This window comes from Scardinius erythrophthalmus, assembly GCF_964197995.2.
Source record: "Scardinius erythrophthalmus genome assembly, chromosome: 6".
In the NCBI taxonomy this organism is placed as follows: domain Eukaryota; kingdom Metazoa; phylum Chordata; class Actinopteri; order Cypriniformes; family Leuciscidae; genus Scardinius; species Scardinius erythrophthalmus.
This window is the reverse complement of record NC_138226.1, coordinates 12324328-12349669: the sequence shown is the minus strand read 5'-3', so window position 1 is coordinate 12349669 and position 25342 is coordinate 12324328. Positions and strand designations below refer to the sequence as shown.

The window sequence follows — 25342 nt, the reverse complement described above, 5'->3', positions numbered from 1 at the left end:
GACCTTAAACATTGCTTATTGGTTTTTCTGGTCAACCATTCCTTTTTGTGAAATGAATAAAAATTCAATAACCAGCTTTTTAATTTAATTTATAATTTCATATTTATCATTCATCATTTCATGTTTCTATATTTATTATTTTTATAACATGCAATTGTAATTCCTGGTAATGGCACTTTTGAACCACCATTTGCAGTTTGATGACAGCATCACTCTTTATCAGCAGGGGGCGATTTATAAAAGAATTGACTCCTTAAGGCCTAAACCACAAAAGAAAAGAAGTCAAACCAAAAGGTTAGTGTGTTCAAAAGTTGCCTACATATTGGATGCATCCAAAGTCGCATACTTCCCTATAGGCGAAAAACAGTATGTGACAAAAGTAGTATGTCCGAATTCACAGTAGCCTATTCATAAAAGAGTATTCAAAAAGTACCCGGATGACCTTCTTCCAGCGAGATTTTGAAGTGTGCACATGTTGGAAACAAAGGGCAAATTACAAATGGAAGTGAGCATCTTTATGCCCTACTCCCTTCGAAGGGCAGAGCCCTTTGGAGAGCAGGGAACTTGTGTGCCATTATGTAGCCGTTTGGAATGCACTTGGCAAAGTTAGTAACAAAAGACAATGTAATTTCCTCATTATTTTCACCTGGGATGTTCCCATGAGAGCGCAGCACAGTGTCCAGCTGATTAACTGTTCTTACGACAGAAATGTATTATTGCTGTTAACAACTGTTGCAAATAAATACACAATTTATATTAAAAAGTTTTTAAAATATGCGGTGTATACATATATATGTGTGTGTGTGAGTGTATTTCGCAGCTTTCAACTGTAAAACTCACCGTCTCATCTTTAGACCATGCATTACCTAACACATTCTTACCTATGAAACTTATTTAAATGTCAAAAATGTGTGAAATATATCTTGAATTGCTCTGTTTGTAAGTTAGCTCGAACTCTCCCGCCATCTATAGCTTTAAAATAAATCACGAGTATTCCCCTGGTCCCTTGGTTGTACCCGTTGCTAACGGCCTTGTAGAATGGCCCTTCATGAAGGGATCCAGTTGTTTGGAACATCCCTACAAATGGCGTTCCCTTCTAGAGGTGCCCTTCAAGGGTGCAGTTTGGAATTTGCCCTTTACTATCCCATGAGGGCATGGTTTTCGCTGTATTAAGCTGTAAATAAAGTATTGAGAATGTCTCTGAAAATTTGATTTGGTAAACATTGCATTTATTTAACTTCAGCAGTGGTAAAGTATGCAGCACTAACATCACTATGGGAAGCAGAAAGTGTCCGAATTCACGTCTCCGTTTTCAGATCCTCCCCGACTGCACGTGGCAACTCTCGCCGATCCAGCCACAGCCGATGTCCAACACACCTAATGGCATTGAAGCAACGTAACTGACGCTGCAGGTCACATGAAAATGACAATATGGAGAATGTAGTACTACCATATTACAGAGCCTTTCCAAATACCCACCTTTGCACTTGACCGCTTGTCAACTTACATGACGTATTTCCTGTATTTGGCCCAAGCGTTCGACTAGGCGTGAAGACTGCAAGTGTGTGTAGAACTTTTGACACACTTATTATATTGCAAAAATGCAAGTGTTTACAGAGCTTTTTTTTAGATTTTAAATACTTTGCATTTCTGGTCAGTAGCCTAGTCCCTATGTAACAGAAGACACAATTTAAAATTGTGGTGCTTCTAATTAAGTGATAAAAAGCAGTTGCAAATGTTGCACAAAATACACATAGCTTTTGCACCAATAAAATGACACTTTATTTGTTTCACAACCAAATTACATGTAATATCTAATTAGTTTAACTTACACTGGAATGTTTTCCTCGCTATCTCGCGATTTCCCGAACCTAATGCATTATAGGATACGCTTAGCCTCGATGCATTATTCAAAATAGTGTGCGTTTATTGTGCGTTCAGGGCACTGCGCCGCTTTGGCATTTTTTAGACATGGGAGAGTCTTGCGCACTTACTTCCTGTCGCGTGCATGCGCTCTCAAGTGGCCACGACCACAAGTGTGGGTATTTGGAAAGCCCATCATATTACACACATTCATAAGCTACTACATATAGAATGTATTTTTTAGCGGTCGTGAAGACATCATTATTTTTTTACAACTAAGTTCAGAGCTGTAGCTACTATTTCCATTTGTATTTATAGGCCTACCACTTGTAGCCTATAGGCCTATGTAGCCACGCCCACGATAGACGTTCGATCGCGAACTGAAATATTTGGCTTATGGATCATTAAACACAAAACCCAAATAGTATCATTATTTAGGCTATCTAGAGATTTTGTATTCGGCAGGAAAACAGTGTTTTAAAACATCTTCAAGATAGTTGACGCGACGGTTTGTTTACTGCGCTAGGGGCGCCAAACGCCTTGCGCGAGACGAATCTCATTAGATTGCTGCGAAAGCCTTTTAAAAAGTATTTTTAATTAAAATATTTTATTTAAATTTACTCAACAATCTGCACATGCTCACCTCTATGATGTTGTCCTGACTACATCTGCAAAGTAGGCTATCCAGTGGCTTTGTTGCGAAAACTAAACAGCCTAAATTATACGTTTTTTCGCGTAATAGCGCATTCCCCATGTTACAATGCCCTGCGATACGTCAGTGCCTGGAACCCGTTCATAGTCAAGCTCACAGTGCGTTATTGTCCTAATCTATCCGCACACTCTCCGTCTCGTTCTCTCTCTCTCTCTCTCTCTCTCTCTCTCTCTCTCTCTCTCTCTCTCTCTCTCTCTCTCCTCATACTGTCGCCTGCAAGCATGTGTGCGCGCGCCTAGAAATCCATCTGAATGCGAGGAGTGAAGGAGGGTCGGTGCGCTCTGCAGACAAATTTCACTTGTCATTCCTGAATAACGGCGCTCTACCAGAGGGGCTGGAATCGGACTTCAGCAAAAGAAGTGCGGTGGCCTTCGCCCTCACTCAGCAACGATGTCCGAATATTTCCTCACCTTTCTCGTCATACTGGGATTCGGGGATATATTCTCAAATGTTCAGACACTAAGGGACGCGGATTCAGAGCAAGGTAAGACAGACGCAGCAGCTCTACAATGAAACTTGCGCTCGCGGAGCATCCTATGATCTGTCAGCGCATCTACACATTCTAGATGCGATGCGAGTATTTCTTCCTAAATGCATTGGATTGAATTGACAAACAGACAGGTTGAAGGTTGGAATGTTTCACTCGCGTGTTGTAGTAGTCGATGGTGTAATTCAGTTCCCTATGTCTGGTGTGGTGTACTTGTGTGCTTAGAACCAAAAGTGTCTGAATAGACTGCGTGGTGTAAGAGCTTAAGCTCTCATACTCATGGTATATAGTGTGGTTTTTAAGACGGTATGTTGAAGGATATAGTTTCAGGATGTCAAAATGAAAATAAAGAAAGTACACGGTTTTTTTGGTAATCATGACAACTTTTTATACATCTTTTTAGTATTTCTTTTAATTGAGACACATTAATTGACTTATTTATTCAGAAATGCACATTTAATAGTGAAATACATAACCCACGTTTAAACTCTGAAATATTGATTGAATTGTTTATTAATACACTTTATAATTTGTATTGACAGACATTTCCTGAATTCTTTGCTTTATTTAAAAAAAGTTAGTTTGTTCTTATTCTTGTTTGTTGTGTAGGCTACATTGGAGTGAGTGAGTGAGTGAGTGAGTTATGTTGCAACATAATAATAATAATATTAATTATATATATATATATATATATATATATATATATATATATATATATATATATATATATATATAGCCTAAGAGTTTAGTGCATTACTTTAGTGTTGTGTCTTACCTCGATGGTGTTATGTTTGTATGGGTTTGCATCCTCTCTCTATTTTACTATTGGTCATCATTGCTGAAAAGGCCAATTTTGAGCTCAACAGAAATGAAGTCATCATATGGCCTTCTGTTGGACCATCTTTGTTAAATTCAGTACAGTTTTTAATAGTTCAAATAGCCATCCTGTAGTGCTTGTAACATTGTCAGTGTTATGTTTTATCCTAAAGTTCTGGCAACCCCAAACCACTATCTTCAAGTTGTGAATGTTTAAACTTTTTTCGAATTTCACAATGACTTAAATGACTTGCATGTATAAAGGAGATATGACCGCGCACTCGCTTGTGTGTGTTTACACCTCTGGCTTGGTGCCGAAACGTTGGTCAAATAAAGTGCAAGTGAGTGTGCGGTCATATCTCCTTTGTATAGATTTGTTTTCTTAGACCTGCACCTCGGATGGTGTGCGTTTGCTTCAGTGTTTTACTAAGGAACTTATATGACTTGCATAACATATAGCTTTTGGCTGAAGAGTAGCAATTGTGAGTGACACTGTCAGAGTAATCTAAATCAATAAGGGCAGATATTTAATGAATCTTGATGCGTGAATCAATGAGTATTGCATGGGTTTTTTTCACTTGCAGCAAATCCCTGTTCACCGTCAGATTGAGATAAAGCAAAGATCGTCAGCTTGTAGCACAGACAAATCTGTCAAGATTGCTTTCCCCTTGTGCTCTCAATATTAGACGTGAGATGAAAAAGAGATTCTGGTTTCAAGTATCATATCTGAATTCATGCACAATATACAACTAGGCAGTTATAGTAAGCTTGTCTTTTATAACCAAAAACAACGTTTGCAAATAAGGAGTGTTTACAAATGTTGTGCTGTGATTAGTGGCCAGTTTTGCAGCTATGTTGCAAAGAAAACTAGATTGAAACAAGAAAGGGTAAAACGTGTTATATCATAATTAGAAAATTTGTGAATTATCAAAAATGTATATTTTAAACGTCCAAGTTTTGTTATGTACCTTTCAATGCATCAATCATGATTGACAGTTCTTTAAAAGCCATTTTTATCCATTTATTGTGTTTTGATATATCTAAACCATCTTTAATAATTTACCTTTGACCCTTAAACATAATTCAATATGACCGTCCTCTTTATATGTCATTGTGTTTATTTATGACACCATAAATTCAACATGCCTTTGAAGCAACTATATCCCTTGAACATCCAATACTTTTTAAAATCTCATTTATTTCAGTGGATAAATGACCTTCTCAAAATATAATTTTGCGATTTAATGATCAAAGGGTTAAGTCGAAGGCACACACGTGCACTGGATCTTTGTGATTCATCCAGGTGTGTTCAAGGAGAGAAAGTGCCATTTTCAAAAGCTGCATATTCATCATATCAGATGAATGTAAATGTCACAGTGCCCTGCACCGATATTATCTAAAAAGTAAGTCTATGAGGATTGTGTTCTCCTGCTAAATGCCTGCATTTGTATATCCATCATATGATGAATATGATGTCCTAATTCTCAACACTGCTCGTGCTCATTCACTTATCACTTACTATACTGTATATATAAAAAATAACAACAATCGCAGTGGATTCATCAGTGTGGTTGTGACTTTAGGTCTCTTAGGATGCTTGATAAAACTCGTTCCACAGTCTGTTTAGTGAACCTTTAATCATTGTTTGCCATCTAATCTGGCGTATCGCAGCCAAGAGTTTACAGCACTGGTGCAGGCGGATGGAAAGGCATCATTGAAAAGTAGTTTACTCAAACCACACTTCATTATATCAAACCCTCTTTTATCTTACCAGTGACTCTCGCTTCAGATATTTATCGGCTATTACAAACAGATCAAGGTTGCTGGAAATGTTTCCCCGTTTAAGAGAGCTTGGCGTGCCCCAAAAAGCAGGTTAAGCACTATCCTTTCGTAATGAAATCGGGAGGATGCCCCCAGAGCCTAATTAAATGAGATTATATCTAGGCATGCTGTGCTGGCTTATTGTCCAACTGTGATTTTTACCTGGTATTGGAGGAAAGTCAATAAATGCACAAACAGAGATTGAATAAATGACCTCAGTCATGCAAAGGCAATGCTGATCTGCTACACACTACATACTGAAGGGGAAATGCTTTTGTGAAACTCAAGGAAAGGGCAGATATCATTGCTGTGTTACAAAATCTAGGGAGCTGCTTACGGGGTTATGTAGGGTATGATCGTAGCACTCCCAATGTGAAGGCTGTTTTAAGTGAATTACTATTATACCAAAGGCACTAATCCCATGGTGTACTGAGATGGGTTAAAAAAACAAACAAACAAACAAAAAAAGTTATTAGTTATTACTAGAATTGTTATAGTAATATAGAACATCAAATATTATACGTTAAATGTAAGAATATAATATGATAAGTTATATAATATTGTTATATTTTTATGTCTAATTTGTCTGTGTCATGCATCTTATGTTTGTTATTATTGCGCAATTAGCTTGAATGGCAACATGCAAATGAAAAACTATTGAAATCAATTAGTGTTTCTTGTGTTTGCTTCCTATGTTCCAAATCGGTCATTTACAAGATTCCATGATGGTTAGGATGCCTCCTTAAAGGGGCATTCCACCCATAGGAACATTGTTTTTTATTGAAAGTGGGTCATATATGTAGTCGAAATGTAAAATAAATTTTGAATTTGGTGCCTTCGTGACCGAGGAAAGACAAAAAATAACTTCAGGACGCATTTGTATGAAAGACAACAACTCCCACAATGCACCACATTGCACAGCTCCGCAAGCCACTCCCACTAATCCAGAACAGCGCATATCTGCCTATAAGAGAAATCACTCTTCCGTCTACAAGGCTAGCTACCACCAGAGCTTGAAATTCATTTCACACAAAATGTCTAGTTAGTTGGCAAACTCATTAGTGCATTACTCCTCGTTTGTATTTCTTTCGAAAAGGTGAATTATTGCAGAACATATGCGGTGCGAAACTAGGATAGTTCACAACACAAACGTCCGTGTCCTCGTCTGATTCAGAGATTTCGTCCAGGAGAAATTGTCATCGTAGAAATTCTTTGCCGCAGACGGACTCTATCTCTGTGTTCGTAGTTGCATCTTCTATGAGTTGCATAGTGAGATCACCGGCGCCACCAGTCCGCCCTAACTCGAGCCAGTCCGGGCTCCTCGTCCGCGGCAGGCAGGTCTTCTGCCTCGGCTGCTCTTCGCTATAATGCGGCTTGTAAAGGTAGCCACAAACACCTGATTCAAGCATCAGACTTCCGAAATCATCTTCTTCTATATAATATTGAGTACTCTCCTCCGCTATTGTCATAACTGTACATCTGTCTCCACAGCGTCTGTTAGCTTAGCTTCAAACAAGATGGAGGATATTGCTTTCAGTTTCAGAGAGTAAAGTCCCACCCACTGCTCTGTAATAGGTCTGTAGCGTGAGCGGGTCCCGCCCCCTGGGAAAGATGAGGAACTAGTGCTTGTAGTCTCAACAGAAATCCCCCCCTCTTACACTTCCTCCGACAATGACGCAAAATGACGATTTTTGCGTCATTGTGGGAGGAAGTGTAAGAGGTAAATAACGGATTTCTCCCGTCTCAGAGGAAAATGAGAGATTGTTGCACGACCATTCAATAGTATGACTGGGTTTCTAACAATGCAAAGCTTAGTGCAAATGGGTGGAGAGTCTCTTTAAGGCTAATTCACACTGCACCGACAGACACCGACCAACGGCAAAAGACACGTTCGTCGGGTTTTATCGGATCAGTGTGTTGCCCTTGTTGCCGTCTGTTGCCATTGTCTGCTCTTGTTTTAATGTTAATTCTGTGTTTGTCGGGTCATGGAAACTGATTTACTATAATCATGTGATTGTCAGCATTGGTTGGTGTCTGTTTGCGCGGTTTGAATTCGCCTTTAGCGGGCAGCTGCTATATAACAGTGAGGTTTTGGAACATGGATGTGGTTGCACAGCGCTTTCACTCAACATTAAAGACTGACCTTCTCAGGTTGGTCTATATTTATTTTCATAGGTGGTTTACGTCAATGTCTGAACAGTTTTACTTTAAAAAGTGTTTGTTTTCTTTAAAGATATCTGCCATATGGAACTCATTTAAAGGCTGTTTATGGTTAGTCATGAAAACCCATGCCTCAGCTTCAGGTGTTTCCTCCCTCCCTACTAGGTAATTTGTCCTGTGGTCTCAGTCTCCAAAGAAAATTAGAACTGCCACAGCTTGGTGAATGACCTTGTAATTATCCATGTGACACTCTATAAAACGGGAAGCAATAAGGCATGCTAATCCTGAGCCAAAGTACTTGCTGAAAGGGGGTTTAGAATGACAAGGGAGATGACAAAGCAAAGCTCTTGTGTTGGTATAAGAGCAGCAGCCTTGCTTCTGGAAGTGATTCATCTAGCACCTGTGTGGCAGGCTTCATTGTTTTTGTTGGTGTTCTATTGCACGCCCCATTTGTTCCGACTGAAGTTCCGTTTAAGTTGGCCACACATTCAGCTGAGTCATTTAGTGTTCTGACCTTTGACAGATCGAGAGGTTGTGGCTGAGCTTTGCAGTTGGAGCTTATACTGCAATGCACAGGTAATCTGCTGGCCTATGACATCATGTGCATCTGTATTCTATGTTGACATGCTGGAATCTGCTCTGTGGGAGCTAATGGAGAAGGTCAAGTTGTTTTATTGGACCACAGGTTTTTCCATCCTGTCTGCAAGGTCCAAAATGAACTTTTCGCCACCCTTGCCAATTTGAATTTTCCGGCCATAAATATGTCTTGTATTAAACTAGCTGTGTTTTGCATTATTTTTAATTAAAATAAATAATTTTGTCAGTCCTGTAATGGACCGGCCACCCATCCAGGGTGTTTGCTATGGGATAGGCTCCAGCATCCCTGTGACCCAATATTGGCCAAACACTTTGGAGAATGGATGAATGGATATTTCAACCAAAGATGTTTTTGTCTCTATGGCAATGGAATTATTTATCTGCCCTATTCTGTCTGCATATTATGACAAATATTGGAAATCATTGTGTCAATCAGAGCATAATTTACAATAAAGTCCCATTATTTAATATTAGTTAATGCATTAACTAACATTAACTAACAATAAGCAATATATTTGTTACAGTATTTATACATTTTTGTTATCGATGGTTCATAAAAATACAAAAATACAACTGATCATTATTAGTTCATGTAGTTAACTAATGTTAATAAATGGAACCGTATTTTAAAGTGCTACCATGGTAGTCTACTTTGTTAGGCAGTTTGTACATTAGTGACAATCTGACTAACAGTTTTACAATTTAATTTAAAAGGATAGTTCACACAAAAAAATGAAATGAAAAATCATACATCATGTATTCACCCTTTTGTCGTTCCTGGCCTGTATGAATATTTGAAGAATGTCTGTGACCAAACAGTTTTGGTCACCATTGACTTCCATTGTATATCAGAACATGTTCTTTTTCATTTTATGTTCCACAAGAAAGTCATACAGTTTTGAAACGACATGTTAATTATGTTAACGACATGTTGAGAAAATAATGGCAGAATTAAATTTTTTTGGGTGAACTATCTCACTTCAATTAATTGGCAATCAACACTTTAATTTACTTGCCAAATCTAATTTATTCTCACATTGGGCTCTCTGAGTGTCAATTTTGGAGCCTGTGTCATACAGTAGTAATCAGAAACATGTGAAGAAAAGTTCTTGAAATGTATTCACGTCAGTGGCCACGGCTTGAGCACAGTATTTTGGATGCTTTTAATAGCACAGCCAGGAGAGTGCATTTGTTGTTATAGTTTGTGGATTTATGCACCCATTTTAATTGTATCTGGACAACATTGCACCATTTTCAGAAAACAGTCTGTCAGCTGTTAGATCTGGTAGAACACATGGTGGCCCGTTACCGTAGGCAAGTGCTTGGTGAATCACTTTTGGGCTGGGGTGGAGACCCATGTTCAGACCAGTGTGTGTGTCTGTTTGTGCTTTTTCACTGTTGAATGAATTATTCAGAGGTTTAAGATCAAGCTTTTTGGGTGAAATGTGCAGCATAACTTAAGTAATGTGATTATTGAAGCAGTGGATCTTCTCTCTTTCAATATTTTGTCCTTCGTGGAAGGGTTCCGGTCTTTATGAAACATTATTAGAATACATGGAAAGAATTCAATTAGAATTTGAAAAAAAGAGATAATGAATTACGGTGTGAAATTATTTATCAGTGTTTATTGTTTTATACTGAAGACTGAAATGAAAGATTAGCAAATATTCTTAATAAGAAAAACAATATGCTTTGTGAAAGGCAGAGGAAATAAATCATTATCTCTGTTGATAACAGCAAATACATAGACGATTGCCTTCAATAAGAAACAGTTTTCAAAACCAGATTTTAAACCAGAAAAATAAGTGACACTGCAACAGGTATTGAAAGGGAAAAAAAATATTAAAATAATACAATTGTGGTGTTTTTACACTTTGTTCATTTGAGGCGACTGCAAATTTTGACATGCAGTATGTACATAATCCAGATGGGTTTGTTCAGAGTTCTGGTTTGAGTACAGTTAATAATAAATACAGTCGTTCGTTGTTTGTTCATGTTAGTTCACAGTGCATTAAGTAAAGTTAACAAATACAACTTTGATTTTAATAATGTATTAGTAAAGGTTGAAATTAACTAATATTATTAAATGCTGTAGAAGTATTGTTCATTCTTAGTTATTGTTAACTTTGTTAACTAATGAAACCTAATTGTAAAAGTTACAAAATACACTAACATTGAAAAGTTTGGTGTTGGTAAGTCATATTTTTATTCAGCATTGACTAATTCAATTGATCAAAAGTGACAGTAAAGACAATTATAATGTTATAAAAGATTTCTATTTCAAAAAATGCAAATAAATCCAGGAATTTATTTTTTTCATGGTTTCTACAAAAATACTTAGCACAACTGTTTTCAATATTGATAATTAACAAGAAATGTATCCTGAACAGCAAATCAGCATATTATAATATTTCAGAAGGAACGCATGACCTTGAAGACTGGCTGCTGAAAACTTTGCAATCACAGGAATAAATTACATTTTAAAATATATATTAAATAGAAAACAGCTATTTTAAATTGTAATAAGATTTACTTGTTTACTGTATTTTTGATCAAATAAATGTGGCATATTGAGCAAACAAAAGTTATTTCAGAAGCATCATAAAATCTTACCAACCAAAAACTTTTTAACTTCAGTATAGTAATGTATAGTTCTATATTCAATTTATGTAATGCATTCATTTTCCCAAAGCTATTTTTTTTTTTTTACAAATATGAAACCCCAGTCACTTTTTTGGTCCACTAAGGGATCTGAGTTTCATTCTATTAAAGATGACTCAGACATGCCATAAGGGTTTAGATGGGTTTAAAACTTTCAGAGCAATATGAAGACAGTGGACCAGAGCTGCAGAGATTCAACTGTGAGACAGGGCTAAAGTATAAAGAATAAAGCCTGTCAGTCTGACATTGTAACGAACTGCTGAGACACAAAGGTTGAGATCCAAATGCCGCTTTAATTAAGGGGCAATCCAGACACGTAATCCAATATACAGGCAATAGGTCAAAACACAGGTAGGCCGTCCAAACAAACAAATAAACAAACAAACAAACAAACAAACAAACAAACAAACAAAACAGGCAGGGGTCAGAGGCAAAAGAGTAATCCACGGAACAGGCAAGAAATCCAAAAACCAAGAGACATGAAACCAGGGAAAACGCTCTGAAATGCAGTGCAACAACATACAAAACTTTGCAGTGAGTGAATGAGTGAACATGGTATAAATAGGCTGAGACTAACAGGGTAATGAGACACAGGTGAATGCAATCAGTGATGATCAGTCCGGGCAGTGAGTTATGGGAAATGTAGTTTGTGAGGGAGTGATAATAGTCTGGTGTGGAGTGCCCTCTGGTGGCTCTCAAGGGCACTCCAGCTGGTGACCGTTACAGATAGCCTGGCAAGCCAGACCTACATCAAGATGTTAGGTCTGGCAACTCACCATAGACACGGCTCAATCCGAGGGGCGGGATAAACGGCTGTCTTTCAAATTCCCTCTGCGCGCAATAGGACAGCGCTTCAACCAACCAGAGCGTTTTCCCAACAGCGGAGCTTACGTTAGTTGATAGATTCAACTTTTGCCATATCTGGCCGGTAAAACTACGAACACATCTTCCTTTTTTAAGACTGACTTAAGGGCTGTTCTTTGTTCTTTTCTCAACTCCAGTTCCAATTCGAGTTACAGCCAAAGCTGATTCGAAAGACCGCTGTTCGTCATCAGCCATCAGAGAGAGAGAGAGAGAGAGAGAGAGAGAGAGAGAGACTTTAAGATCACTTTATTTACAAAAACATTAAAGATGTAACATTTTTAGTAAAAAAAAAAGAAAACTTTTAAAACCAACTAGAATGAGAGCAATGGATTTAAAAAAACAAACACAGAAACTCAAGACATAAAATAGCACAAAAAAAGAGAAGATTTCCCCTCTTTTTCTTACATTTCCTCTACTATCAAAACTCACTCATGCATAAATTTGGAGACATCCATCAGTGTCAACATCACAAATAATTTGTTTTATGCCCCATTTACCTCTGAAAACATCCAAGTCATTAACCAACTTGTAATAGCTAAACTCTATATTTATATGGGATTTTATTAACCCCCGTACACTCTAAAAACTGCTGGGTTAAAAAATAACCCAACCTTAACCACACCGCTGGGTCACTATTGGACAGAACACGTGCTGGGTTGGTTTTGACCCAAGTGCTGTGTTTTTCCATTTAACTCATATTTCTTAATTTCATATTTCATTTGACCCAACCAGTGGGTGGAATTAACCCTCTTGCTGGGTTAAGTCCTATTTATATACTGGGCAATTTTGTGTCTCATTGCCTTAATAAACTAGTATTTAGTAACAAATTAGTAACAAATATTTGTTATATTATGAATGTAAAATAATTATTGTCCCTGTAATACAATAAACCAGAGAGGCCACTGTAAATTTGATTTAAATCTTGTTTAATTGTTTTTTTGAAACATTTTTAATACATGTCTTTAATATTTTTTTTTGTATACAGTTATTACAATTATACAATGTATACTTCTAAGGTAATAAAAACATAACGATCATTAAGTAAGGTCTTTATTCACCACTGAAAACAGAGTAATGTATATGATATTGCATTTCTGTCAACAGCTCCTCGTAAATATTACACAATGCACCTTTAAAAGTCATTAAGCAACTCATTTGAACTTATAAGATTACGATTTCATTTATTAAGATGTGTTGATTTATTAAGAACAGCAACACACATTTAAAATGCGACTAAATATCACGTGGGCCTAAACAACTGTTGTCCACAAATTTTACCATTAATTTGAGGCATGCTGGAGAAACTCCCAAGCAAGGAAACACTGCTTTGTGTATTTAACATCAAAAACAAAAAAAGCTTTGAAACAAAGATGAACAGCTTCCAGCAAAGGCTGGGTCACGATGGCGTTGCCTGGAACAATGGCAAAGGTCTGACATGTCCCCCTCTTCTCATCCTTAAGGCACAGAATATGCAGCAATGCTCCAGTCATCTAATTTTGTGAATTTTCAACCATGTTGGTCCCCACCTGTTGATTACACACAATCACTTAGAGTATTGCAATATAACTAACATGCAAGTTAAGCTTTTTTCGTGGAAGTACCAAAAAAAAAAAAAAGATTGCAAACATTACCAAATATGACTAAATGTGACAAACATGTACATCCTCATCCTCAGAGATCAAAAGTCCAACTTTTGTAATTTTTGCAGTCCATAAAGCTCTTCTGAGGGAGACTGAATTAAAAATGTCCAAAACCAGTGCCGGGTTTAGGAGCAGAGGTTCTTCCCTCATCCACAGGTCCAGCGCACCATTTGGCTCCCGAGATATTTTTAAAAGTGTCCATGCTCTCAGTACTGACCGGTAGAAAGGTGTCAGTCCTCTTAAGTCCAGCTTGTCGATGTCCATGAGAAAAAGGTGTCGGTCTAGCCCCATGTTACCTGCTCTCCTCAGAAGAGCACAGGCCACCTCACGTGCTCCCCTCAGAGTAGTCTCCGAGCCGCCTGGAGCCTGAAGGCTCGGATTCTTGAACTGATGTCGACCAGCCCCTGTCCTCCTTCCTGAATAGGCAGATACAGTACTGGTGCCCTCAGCCAGTGCTGTCCCGACCAGAAAAAGTCCACCAGGTTTATCTGGATTTCCCTTTCTAGATCATCTGGAGGCTCTAGAATCATCATCCTGTGCCATAACGATGAAGCCACCAGATTATTGCAGACCAGGACCCTCCCCCTGTAGGGCAGCCGAGGCAGCAACCATTTCCAGTGAGACAACCGAGCACACACTTTCTCCACTAGGCCCTCCCAGTTTTTTTCTTTTATATTCGTCTACTCCTAAAAACACCCCAAGATATTTAAACCTGTTCTCCCCCACTGTAATCCACTAGGAAGTGATGGACTATTCAGACCAAGACCACACCAAAGAGCCTCACTTTTACCCCAGTTAACTTTAGCCGAAGATGCCTTCCCGTAACATAGATTGAACCTCACTCAGACCACTAATTAACACTGTAATATCATCTGCATATGCAGAGAGTTTAGTAGGTTCTTTAAAAACCAGTGTACTAACATTTAAACCCGTGAGCTGTCTTCTTAATCTACATAACAGAGGCTCAATAGCTATGCTGTATAGCTGAGCCGTGAGACACCCTTGCCGAATACCTCTGTGGATCTTCACAGGAGTACTGAGGCCACCAACCATTTTAACCATACACGTAGCCTCAGTATATAGCAGTTTAATCTTGAAGATAAAAACATCCCCAAATCCAAAATCCTTTAATGTATTAAAAAGATAAGTATGGTCAACTCTGTCAAAAGCTTTTTCCTGATCTAATGACAGAAACCCAATATTAATATTATTTTGAAAAGCAAAATCAAGCATGTCCCGTACCAAATGTAAATTATCTGTGATGGATCTATCTTTTATACAGTAAGACTGGTCTTTGTGTATGATTTCATACAATACAGTATTTAGCCTGTTAGCCATACATTTAGAAAAGACTTTGTATTCTGAGCATAAAATTGCTACAGGCCTCCAGTTCTTTAATAGCGTTAAATTGCCCTTTTTTGGGAGTAGTGTTAAAACAGCCCGCCGACAGCTTGTGGGAAGGATTCCTTCTGTAATGCAGTTTTGCAAAACCTCAAAGTAGTCATGTCCTAAAACAGTCCAAAAGTTCTTATAAAACTCTGCAGGTAATCCATCCAAGCCAGGTGCCCGTCCTGAAGAGAGCCTCATGACTGCAGCGGTAACTTCCTCAAAGGTGAGCTCAGTCTCTAACAACTGTTTGTGCTTTGGAGTTAACACAGGAAGGTCCTGAAGCAGTTCATTTGTGCACTGCTCATCCAAGGTTTCAGCAGTAAATAAATCAGAATAAAAATCCACAGCGAGTCTACACATTGTGACTGGATCAGAGGTTTCTTTTCCATTATTTTCTTTTAAACAGTACATCTGCTTTTCCTGTCCAGCTTTTCTTTCCAAATTAAAAAAATAAGATGTAGTACCATCCATATCCCTTGTTGTTAAAAAACAGCTCCTTACGAGGGCTCCTTTAACTTTTTCATTTAGAATGAGGCTCAACTGATTTTTCTTTTCTGTCCACAGTTCTTGTAAATCTGCAGTATCATTAACAGTCATTGTCTTCTCAATGTCAATGATCTCCTTTTCTAGCATCTCTAATGTCTTTTTTAAAACCAAAGAAGAATGGGTTGCATATTGCTGACAGAACCCTTTTATATGAACCTTGCTGATTTCCCACCACTGAATTATACTTTCATATAAACATTTTTCAGCTTTACAGGTTTCCCAAAAAACTCCAAAGTTCTCACAGAAGTACTTATCATCTAGAAGTTTATTGTTAAAATGCCAGTAGTAACTCTTTTGAGCTCTTTTCACCACCGAACACTCTATTGTAATGAATTTGTGATCAGAAAAGGATATGAGTGATAGCTGTATTTTTAACTCTATTTCTCATATTGTGTGATGTGTAGAACCCATGTATATATTGTTGTGCTGATAGATTGTGTTCCCTCCATACATCTGATAAATTTAGTTTTTTTTATCACATTGGCTAAAACTGCAGCTGACTGTGCATTAGGTTCTTCTCCATTCCTGTCTTTTGTGAAATCTTAAGTGCAGTTCCAATCTCCTCCTAATATTATTAAATCCCTATCCTGCTGTTGGCTTAAGATTTTCTCCAGTTTGTTAAAAAACTGCAACCTATCTGGTCCTAAATTAGGAGCTAATTCTAATTTCAGCCCTAATAAGTAATAATGTCCCTGGTTCTACCTCATTTTTTAATAAAATTTTTGCATTAAGACCAGAGGAAAAAAGCACAGCCACTCCAGCACTAGGATTAGTCCCATGACTAAGAAACTTCTCTCCTTCTCACCACAAACCCCAGTCAACCTCATTTCTTTGGTCACTATGGGTCTCCTGCAAAAAAAACAACGCTTAGATCTTTCAGGCGTATAGTTTCTGAAAGTAACCAATTTTTCTTCCCATCCCTCATCCCATTTACATTTAGGGAACCCACCTGTGAGGTCTCCATAAGGAAGAGAGAGAGAAAAAGAAAGCAGTAAAGAAAAGAGAAATGAACAGTCATAATTATTTAGCTTTCTTACTAGTTATATGTTTCTTTAAACGAAACCTGTTTTGTTGTGAAAGCTCTTCATAGTTGCAACTCCGGGTTTTCCTTTTGTTTTGTCAAAAAAAGAGTTGATTTGTTCAACAGTATACATATCTTTTACAGACTCTGACCACTGATCATCATCTTTCATTCCATCATTACTACACTGAGATAAATCTTCCATCTCATCAGCCATGGTTTCCTTTTCACCTTCTACCTGTACTGTATCATTACTCTGACACACATCCTCAAAATCATCTTGAGTCTCACTCTTATAAACAACATTAGATGCACACACTGATTTATCAGAAACATAACTGCAGCCAGGTTGTTCCTCACTCCCAATATTTACATTATTTTCACTCACCTCCTGCTGTCCCTGCTCTTCCTCTGTAATGACTTTATCCTGCTCCTCAGCGTTCCGTGTTCCCGTGTTATTTGCTGATTGATCAATGTTATGATTGATCAGTCACGCTGTTCGTCTCTGTGTGGACACGCGAAGCGCAAATGGCCCAGATCTCCACAATCAAAACAGCGTAGACTGTCAGTAGTGGCATAAACCATGAAAGAATTCCCACCTTGAATGACACGGAAAGAGACTTCCAAAGTTCGCTCTGAATTTAAAAACATGTATACCTGGCGTCTAAACAAAAGGACGTGCTGTAACGCTGTGTTTTTACACCCTAAGGGAATCATTCGGACGGGACCCGCGATTTTACCAAATCTTTGCAACTCTTTGGTGATAACATCATTAGATACAAAAGGCGGAACATTTGAAATGGTGACTTTAGTTGCTGGAGCGGATAGCGGGGTTACCGGAACAGATGTTTCCTTCACCCATATACCACTGACAGTCAACTGATTAACTAGCGCCTCAGACTTTAAAAACACAACAACTGCTTTGTTCATCCGAGAGGCCGATACGACATTCTCAAAATCCACCTGCTCTCCTATCACCAGCAGCAGATCCTCCTCTGTCACTCCTAGCTCCGGCACACACCTGCACCCGTTCCGCAGTGACAGTGTTGGCATTCCTGGCGTGGGAACAGACGCCATACTGGCGTCTCAAAAACGCACACACACTAAAAGAAAAAAACCTTTTCTCTCCTACTTTGTGTAAAAAGCGAGGGGGAAAAAACGTAACAAGAAAAAATAGGAAAAACAAAATTCCCGCAAAAGCTCTCATCAAACACACCTAGCTCCCACACACACTCCCAGCATGCACTCCGAGAGAGAGAGAGAGAGAGAGAGAGAGAGAGAGAGAGAGAGAGAGAGAGAGAGAGAGAGAGAGAGAGATCCCAACCCATGGCCAGAGGAGTGTTTGAGAGTGTCTCTGCCAAACACCTCTACATAATGCCTGCTGTTGTGGCAGTGATTTAGGACAGCCAAACTAGATTAAAAGGGAACTGTCCAAACTGCCACCTGGCACACAGTTGTAGGACTGAGATCCTGATGCTGGAATGTTTTAAACCCATAGTGGAGTCTGATTCATCATCTATCTGTCATTCAGTAGAAAGGCATTCAAAAGGATTTAAGGTGGTTTGATTTAGTTTGACTTGCTTTTATCTTGATATACTTTGATAGAATGAATTATTTGATTCAGTTAATTACCACCAACTTTGGTTTGTAACCCCACGTGGTGGGTCTCATGTACAGTACACTACATGCCGTTTCATGCGGCTTGCATTCTCTTTGTATTTTTTCAATTTCTCATCTGATTTCTTATTGGAAACCATTGGAGTAACAGTAACATTTGTTAATTAATAAAGTTTGTTCCCTTTCAAGGTAATTCGAGCTGCGTCGAGACGTAGTGGGAACACCCCTGCGTGATTTCATCGTGAAGCACGTGTATAATCAGTCCAATGGTGTGACGAGACGTCATAGGCGGGTGACGTCATAGACCAGGAAACTATAAAGCACACCTGGAAACAGACCATGCTAGCTTCTGTGCCTTCAGAAAGCACTCTCTGTATACTGTCTCTGTGTATTTGGTGTTGTCTGTCATTGCAAGCACGAATATTTTATATATATATATATATATATATATATATATATATATATATATATATATATATATATATATATATACATATATATATATAAAGAAATATGGCGAGCAAGCAAAATTTCAAACTGTGTGCTGTTCCCTGCCCTCGTTTTCTCACGGGTGGGGAAACGCACAAGCTTTGTTTTGCTTGTTTGGGAGTGGAGCATGCCCAGTCAGTTCTCGAGGGGGCTGACTGTGAGCATTGCAAGAAGATGTCTGTGAGGATGCTCCGCTCCTGCCGGAGGACGGTTTGGTGCGTGCTCCCCAGGGTGCGGCGACACACATCTTGGGGTTCACAGATGGATCTGACAGCGGGGTTTGAGACGGGCCCAGCCCTATCTCAGCCTTCACCTGCCAGATCCAGTGTCTTATCTCTAGGGGGAAACACGTGCTGTGGTTTCTTCTCGCTGGGCTGAGGCACCAGTGCTGCGATTATCCAGTTCTGAGGATCTGGATGTAGTCAGCATTGATGCAGGGGATTTTGAGGATTCGCCATCTCATTCCCCTGCTTATGAGGAGCTTATGGAGGTTGTGACTCGCGCTGTTGTTAAATTAAATATTGACTGGCCAGCCGAGAAACAAGAAGAACATAAGAAAAGTTTACTAGATGAAAGATATTTAACATCTAGATCACAGCCTCCTTGTCGGGGTTTGCCGTTTTCAGATTTGTCAATTCGGGCCACCAAGGAGACAGACAAATCAGTAGGCCGGTCTATGGCAGCCACGGAAAGACATTTATGGTTAAATTTGTCTGATATGAAGGATAGAGACATATCTGTTCTTTTGGATGCTCCGCTTTCGCCTTCGGATCTATTCGGCGATGCTGTAAATATGGTTGTCGATAGATTTCAGGAGGCGAAGAAGCAATCAGTGGCGTTCCAGAAGTTTCTTCCTTGCAGATCTAATGTCCCTAAGACTGCTGGGCAGAAGCAGTCTCGGCCGTCTACGAGCTCCTCTCAGCACAGAGTGCAACAAAAACAAAGCGTCGCTACTCGGGCTTCTCCAGAATCAGGGGGGCCTGGGTGGTGGTCGCAGTCGAAGCCGATTAGGGGTAGGCAAGATCTGAGGACTGTCATTATCTCTTTAAAGGCTTCGACAAAGAAGAAGTCCTGACGCTGAGGTCGTCAGACTTCTGAGGGTGGTCCCCTCCAGGGAGAGACGGGTGCCCGTTTCTCCTCAGCAGCCTCTGAGGGGCGACTCACTGAGGAGGGTTGCAGCGCTGGCAGTTTGGTTGTTCCCTGCCGGTTTGCTGTTTCAGGGCACCGTGGTGTCAGCGTCCCCAAATGATCCTCCGAGGAGGGTCGTAAAGCAGTCAGTTTGTTTGTTCCCTGCCGGTTCGCCACCTCAGGGTGCCGAGGTGCCTGCACATCTCAACGATCCTCCGAGGAGAGTCATAGAACAGTCAGTTCGGTTGTTCCCTGCTGGTTCGCCGTTTCAGGGCACAGAAGTGACCGTTCGACCAATACCAGAGGCCAGTCTTGAGAGACTAGATCCCTTAGTAGATTTTCTGTCAGCGTGGAAGCTACTGCCAAATACTGTACATCTCATTGAGTCCTGCAGACAATAGAATAGGGTTACAGAATTCAGTTCGGTTCTCATCCGCCCAGATTTCTAGGGGTCCTCCCTACGGTGGTGGACCCCGAGCAGGCTCTGGTTATGTAGCAGGAAGGACAGACTCCTCTACGAAAGGAGGCTATAGAAAGGGTTCCTCCTCCCAGCAGGGAGTCAGGGTTTTACAGCCGTTACTTCATTGTTCCCAAGAAGGATGGGGGGTTTGCGTCCTATTCTAGATCTGCGCCAACTAAACCGCAGGGTTCAGAGACTCAAGTTCAAGATGCTTACACTCAAACGGATCATGTCACAGATTTAGTCCGAGGACTGGTTTGTCACGATAGACTTGAAGGACACTTGCTTCCATGTATTCATCCATCCTCATCACAGGAAGTTCCTGAGGTTCTCTTTCGGGGGCGAAGCGTACCAATATCGGGTTCTTCCGTTCGGCCTAGGTTTATCACCCCGCACTTTCACGAAATGTGTGGATGCAGCTCTGGCTCCCCAGAGACTCCAGGGCATCCGCATGTTGAATTGCATCGATGATTGGTTGACTTTAGCTCAGTCCAAGCAGATGGCGGTTTGGCATTGAGATGCTCAATGCTCAATCCATTTCGCATGCATGATCAAGGTCACGCAGTGATGCCTACGTGCCTTAGTCATTTGGAAGAAACCTTGGTTCCTCGCCCTAGGCCCAGTGCTGGGGGCTTCTTGACGTTGTGTAACGCTAGGCTGGTCCTCTCCGCATACATTTGTTAGATTTTACAACTTGGATCTAGGCTCCTCTCCAGGGTCTAGGGTGCTTGCTTCTTAGTGTGCGCAATGATTTCACATAGAACAGGCATTTGCTATTAGGGCGTCGTGGGTACAGTGTTCCCACTGCGTCTCGACGCAGCTCGAGTTCACTTGAAAGGGAACGTCTCAGGTTACGTATGTAACCCTGGTTCCCTGAAGAGGGAACAAGACGCTGCGTCGCCCTGCCATACTCCCTGCATGCCTATGATCGACTTGCTTCGGCCTATCAGAAGCTAGCGCGGTCTGTTTCCAGGTGTGCGTTATAGTTTCCTGGTCTATAACGTCACCCGCCTATGATGTCTCGTCACACCATTGGACTGATTATACACGTGCTTCGTGACGCAATCACACAGGAGTGTTCCCACCGCGTCTTGACGCAGTATCTTTTTTCCCTCTTCAGAGAACCTGGGTCACAAACGTAACCTGAGATGTTTTTTACTATTAATTTAAAATCTACAACAAGAGGTACCTTATGAATTTTTTAGGGTGCAACAGTTGGGTTCCGGAAGCAGAAATCCCAGTCATTTGATTTTTAATGATAACTTATAAATCTTTAAAGGCAGACCTATTGTGAGCTACGAGGTTGTTAAATGAGGTTATGAGGCCAACAGTGTGTGTGTATGTGTGTATATATATATATATATATATATATATATATATATATATATATATATATATATATATTATTATTATTAATAATCACTTATTAATAAGTTATAACTTATTTTGAATGTAGTTTTTAACCTATTCCACAGTTAAGCATGTTTATTTAAAATAAAAAATACATATGTGGAAATAATTTGGACTGATGGCTTCATAACCTCAATTAAATGGGTTTTTCTATTTTGGAGTCTATTTCTATTATGGATTGATATATGCACTACTCATAAAACAAAACAAAAAACCCCCACAAATATCAGAAAAAAAGTTATATTGTCTATTTGACCACTAGTCGTTAGTCAGTTGCTACATTAGTCCACTTAACTGTTGTGACCCATTCCTTATTTTAAATGCATTATGTGTTAATACAATTTAATGCATGTAGTTAGCTTTCTTTCTCGTTTCAATCTAAAGTCCTTTCAGCAACAACATTGTGCATCTCCTTTCTGGTTGTTTAGGTTCACCACCTGCTGTGGTCTGTCACAGCTGACTTCTTTCTGTTTCTGACTCTTTTTGTTCTAATTAGATACATGCCTGCTTGTTTTTGTTTCTGTGCTGGAGAAGTGCATTCACCCTCTCTGCATCTCTGATGCGCCTCAGCGCTCTGTGAAAGCACAGGAGATAAAGCACTCAGCCTCCCAATCTCTGACTGTCTTTCACTTCCAGTCCTCGCTACTGGATAAATAACAGTCATCTGAAATGTTCTTCTGTACTCAGGCTCATAATGTACAAAACAGAATGGAAGAGAAGCTAAAAGAAAAGATGAAAAGTGCCCACCTTCTACAGTTTCTTTTTAGTAGTTTATAGTAAGTGAACATGACAGAGTATATATGTTTTGAATTTAGTTACTGATTTTTAAAACTCTTGCAATTGTGTAACCAGTTAACTAAAGGTCTTCAAAGGTCATGTGGCACCTTGATTTTGACCTACAATGTTTGGTGTGTGATGTGGGTAATTAAGTGTAAGATTTAGATCATAAGGGCTTGTACGAAATAAGCTATTTTTTTCTCCAAGTTAATCTCTAAAAGAATAAATCCTCCAAGTTACCATTTTATTGACATGGTAAATATAAAATCTTTCTTTTTACATTTCTCACATCATCTGTCTGTAATGTTTACATAAAAATTTACACTGTACATTTTTTTAACAGTTTTTACAGAAACAAAGTATAAAAATGCTACTGTGAGATCATGTTAATTGGTTAACTGTAAGTTACTGTACCATATATGGTGGAGAAATTATGAATACATTTATATATTTCTTCTTATTGTTTAGGGTGATTTTCGTTATATTTTCTGTTGTTCATGTTAATATTTAGACAGGCCACTTACGATGAACTCTTTCTATTTTACTTTCTATTTTACTAGCTGTATTATCATGGTTATCAGTACATTTTAAAGTAAAAAGCATGATATGTTAAGTAGAATTTAAATTAACATTATTAATGAAACATACAGTTATAAGATGCAACATACAGTTTTACCTGAAACATTGCCACTGTATTTTTACAATGAATTTCTGGCAACCACAGCTGCTGCTTTTAAACTGTAATTAAGGAGATTTTGTTTTCAGTGTAGGCGAAGAAATGTGTGGAATTCAAATGTCTGAGACCACATAGAAGTGTGGGATTTTTAAAAATGTAAAATAAAAATAAACAATAAAAACATTTTTTATTAAAGAATCAAGAAATATTTAAGGTGATCTGTTTCTAGGTGATGAAATTCTGAAATTCATGTTCTATTTACGTTTTCAACATTTTATTCAATGATTTTAATTAACCAAAAAAATGTTCTAGTGGTCTCACACTTTTTCATCTCTCAGTCTGCACATAGTTGTTATACAGTTCAGACTGATTGACCTCTATAATCCTTCTCACCATAGTTTGTCAGTTAAGCTGTTTGTCTGGTCTGTTTTGGTAAAACCAATGAAAACATCCAGATGGATGTGAAAAGCATTTGCAGCATTTCAGCTGATTTGATTTTGAGAATTTTCTGTAGGCCGGTTGATGCTTCATAAGTCACCTGTTATGTTCCCCCAGAAAAACAAGAGGCTGAGAGTGTTTAAAACATTCAGCACGTCGTTTCAAACTTAGCCTCAGCGGTTCTACCTCTATGTGAAAATAGCCTTTCTTTATGGAGCTTTTTCCTTCCACTGGGATCCCTGCTTTTGGCATCGGTGCTTGTCACTTGCTATTTATCTCTCCTAAAGGCAATTAATTTCTTTGAGACAAAGAAGTCAAAGCCCCCTGGTGTAACAAGCCAACACAGGTGAAGGAAACCAGCTTAGCAAAAATGCCTCAGCAAGGCAGCTTGAAAGTTTCTAAGGAAACAAAATCTCTTCACCAGGGGATTAATTATGATCAAGTATAGCCATTCAAATCAAATGTAATGCTTGAATTTAATGTTGAGGTTGATTTTTAAATGCAGTCTATTGGAAACAACAGATTGCCCTGGAAAATAATGCCTTGTGGGTTATTTGCTGGCATCCCATGGCTTTGAAAAAAACACTTTGTAGTGCAACTCTTTCAAAATGAATACAGCATGCAGATTACGTTACAGTTTATTGTTTGACCATTTACCAAGTCATTTCTGGAGTGGGTACATTTTTAAAAACAAGTGCTTTGTGAAATGCTTTATTAAATTATGTTTCGAACTAAAATATCAGATTTATGCATTACAAATATTTGTCCCTTTTTCTCAGCATTGTCTAAAAGTCTATAGGGAGCAGCAGAATCAGAAATTGAGGGCTGAGAGTAACATTGGGTAGGCAAGCAGACATCGCAACGTGGCAGTTTCAGAAATGATTTGCCTTGGATGGAAGAACGTGGATAATGCTGTCATGCTCCCTGCTGATTGACAGGATAGGAGGGACCTGAACTTCATCAAATGAAGTGTGCCGCAGTGGCTGGAGTCTGTGCTGTGTTGAAGTCATGGGTCGACTGCTGTTTTTGATTGCTCAGCTGTCATGCTGACTTGTCTGACATCGGGTGGAGAGGTCAGGCTTTGACTTTTTCTCACTACGTGATCTGGATACACAAGTTGAGTCCTTATTTTTGCTGGTTAACATTATTGTGTTTGCTGGTGTATGTGGACGGAGACTTACAAAAAAAAAGAGAAAAAAAAAAGTAACACTTTGTACTTATGAGAGTCCACATGGCGAGATTCCAGATTATTCCATCCATGCTGAAAGAGGAAATGTCAAGCGATGATGTGTGCGTTTGTTCTGTTTCATTGATATTCTTAAAGTCGGCATGAGAAGTTGGAATCAGAGGTGGAAAGTAGCTAATTAATTTTTTTAGTGTTACTGTAATTGAGTGCACTACTTTGTTTTTTAAAGTAGTTTTAAAAATCTTTAATTTTACTTTAACTTAAGAATGTTTTGTTTTAAGTATTGTAGGCTACTTCTCTACATTTTAAATAATAACCGTTACTGAGTAAAAAAAAAAAAAAAAAAAAAAAAAAGCCTAGTAAGTAGTAAAAGAAAATAAAAAATCGTGGTCCGGAAACTACTGCAATGATGGGCGGGAAAACAAACGCGCTAAAATCATAAGAAAGATGGAGATGGACAAGACAGAAGCCCAGTGATGCAGAACCTGTCGAATTATTATGAAGCGAACCCCTGGCCAGTAAGGGAATACTTTGGATACAGAACAATTAACGCATGGTTGTCCTCGTGGACGCAAAGTGGCTGC

The 25342-nt window shown here is 39.0% G+C and overlaps 1 protein-coding gene across 1 annotated transcript in view; it reads left to right on the top strand.

The window, feature by feature from the left end:
• Positions 1 to 2824: 2824 nt before the first annotated feature.
• Positions 2825 to 25342, top strand: part of lrp1bb (low density lipoprotein receptor-related protein 1Bb) — a gene marked incomplete at its 3' end in the record, with an annotated part of 323276 nt that continues 300758 nt past the window's right edge. Inside the window, exon 1 of the mRNA XM_081367857.1 lies at positions 2825 to 3059. Coding sequence (XP_081223983.1) covers positions 2966 to 3059 — 94 coding nt within the window. The 5' untranslated portion in view covers positions 2825 to 2965. The remainder of the gene's footprint in view (positions 3060 to 25342) is intronic.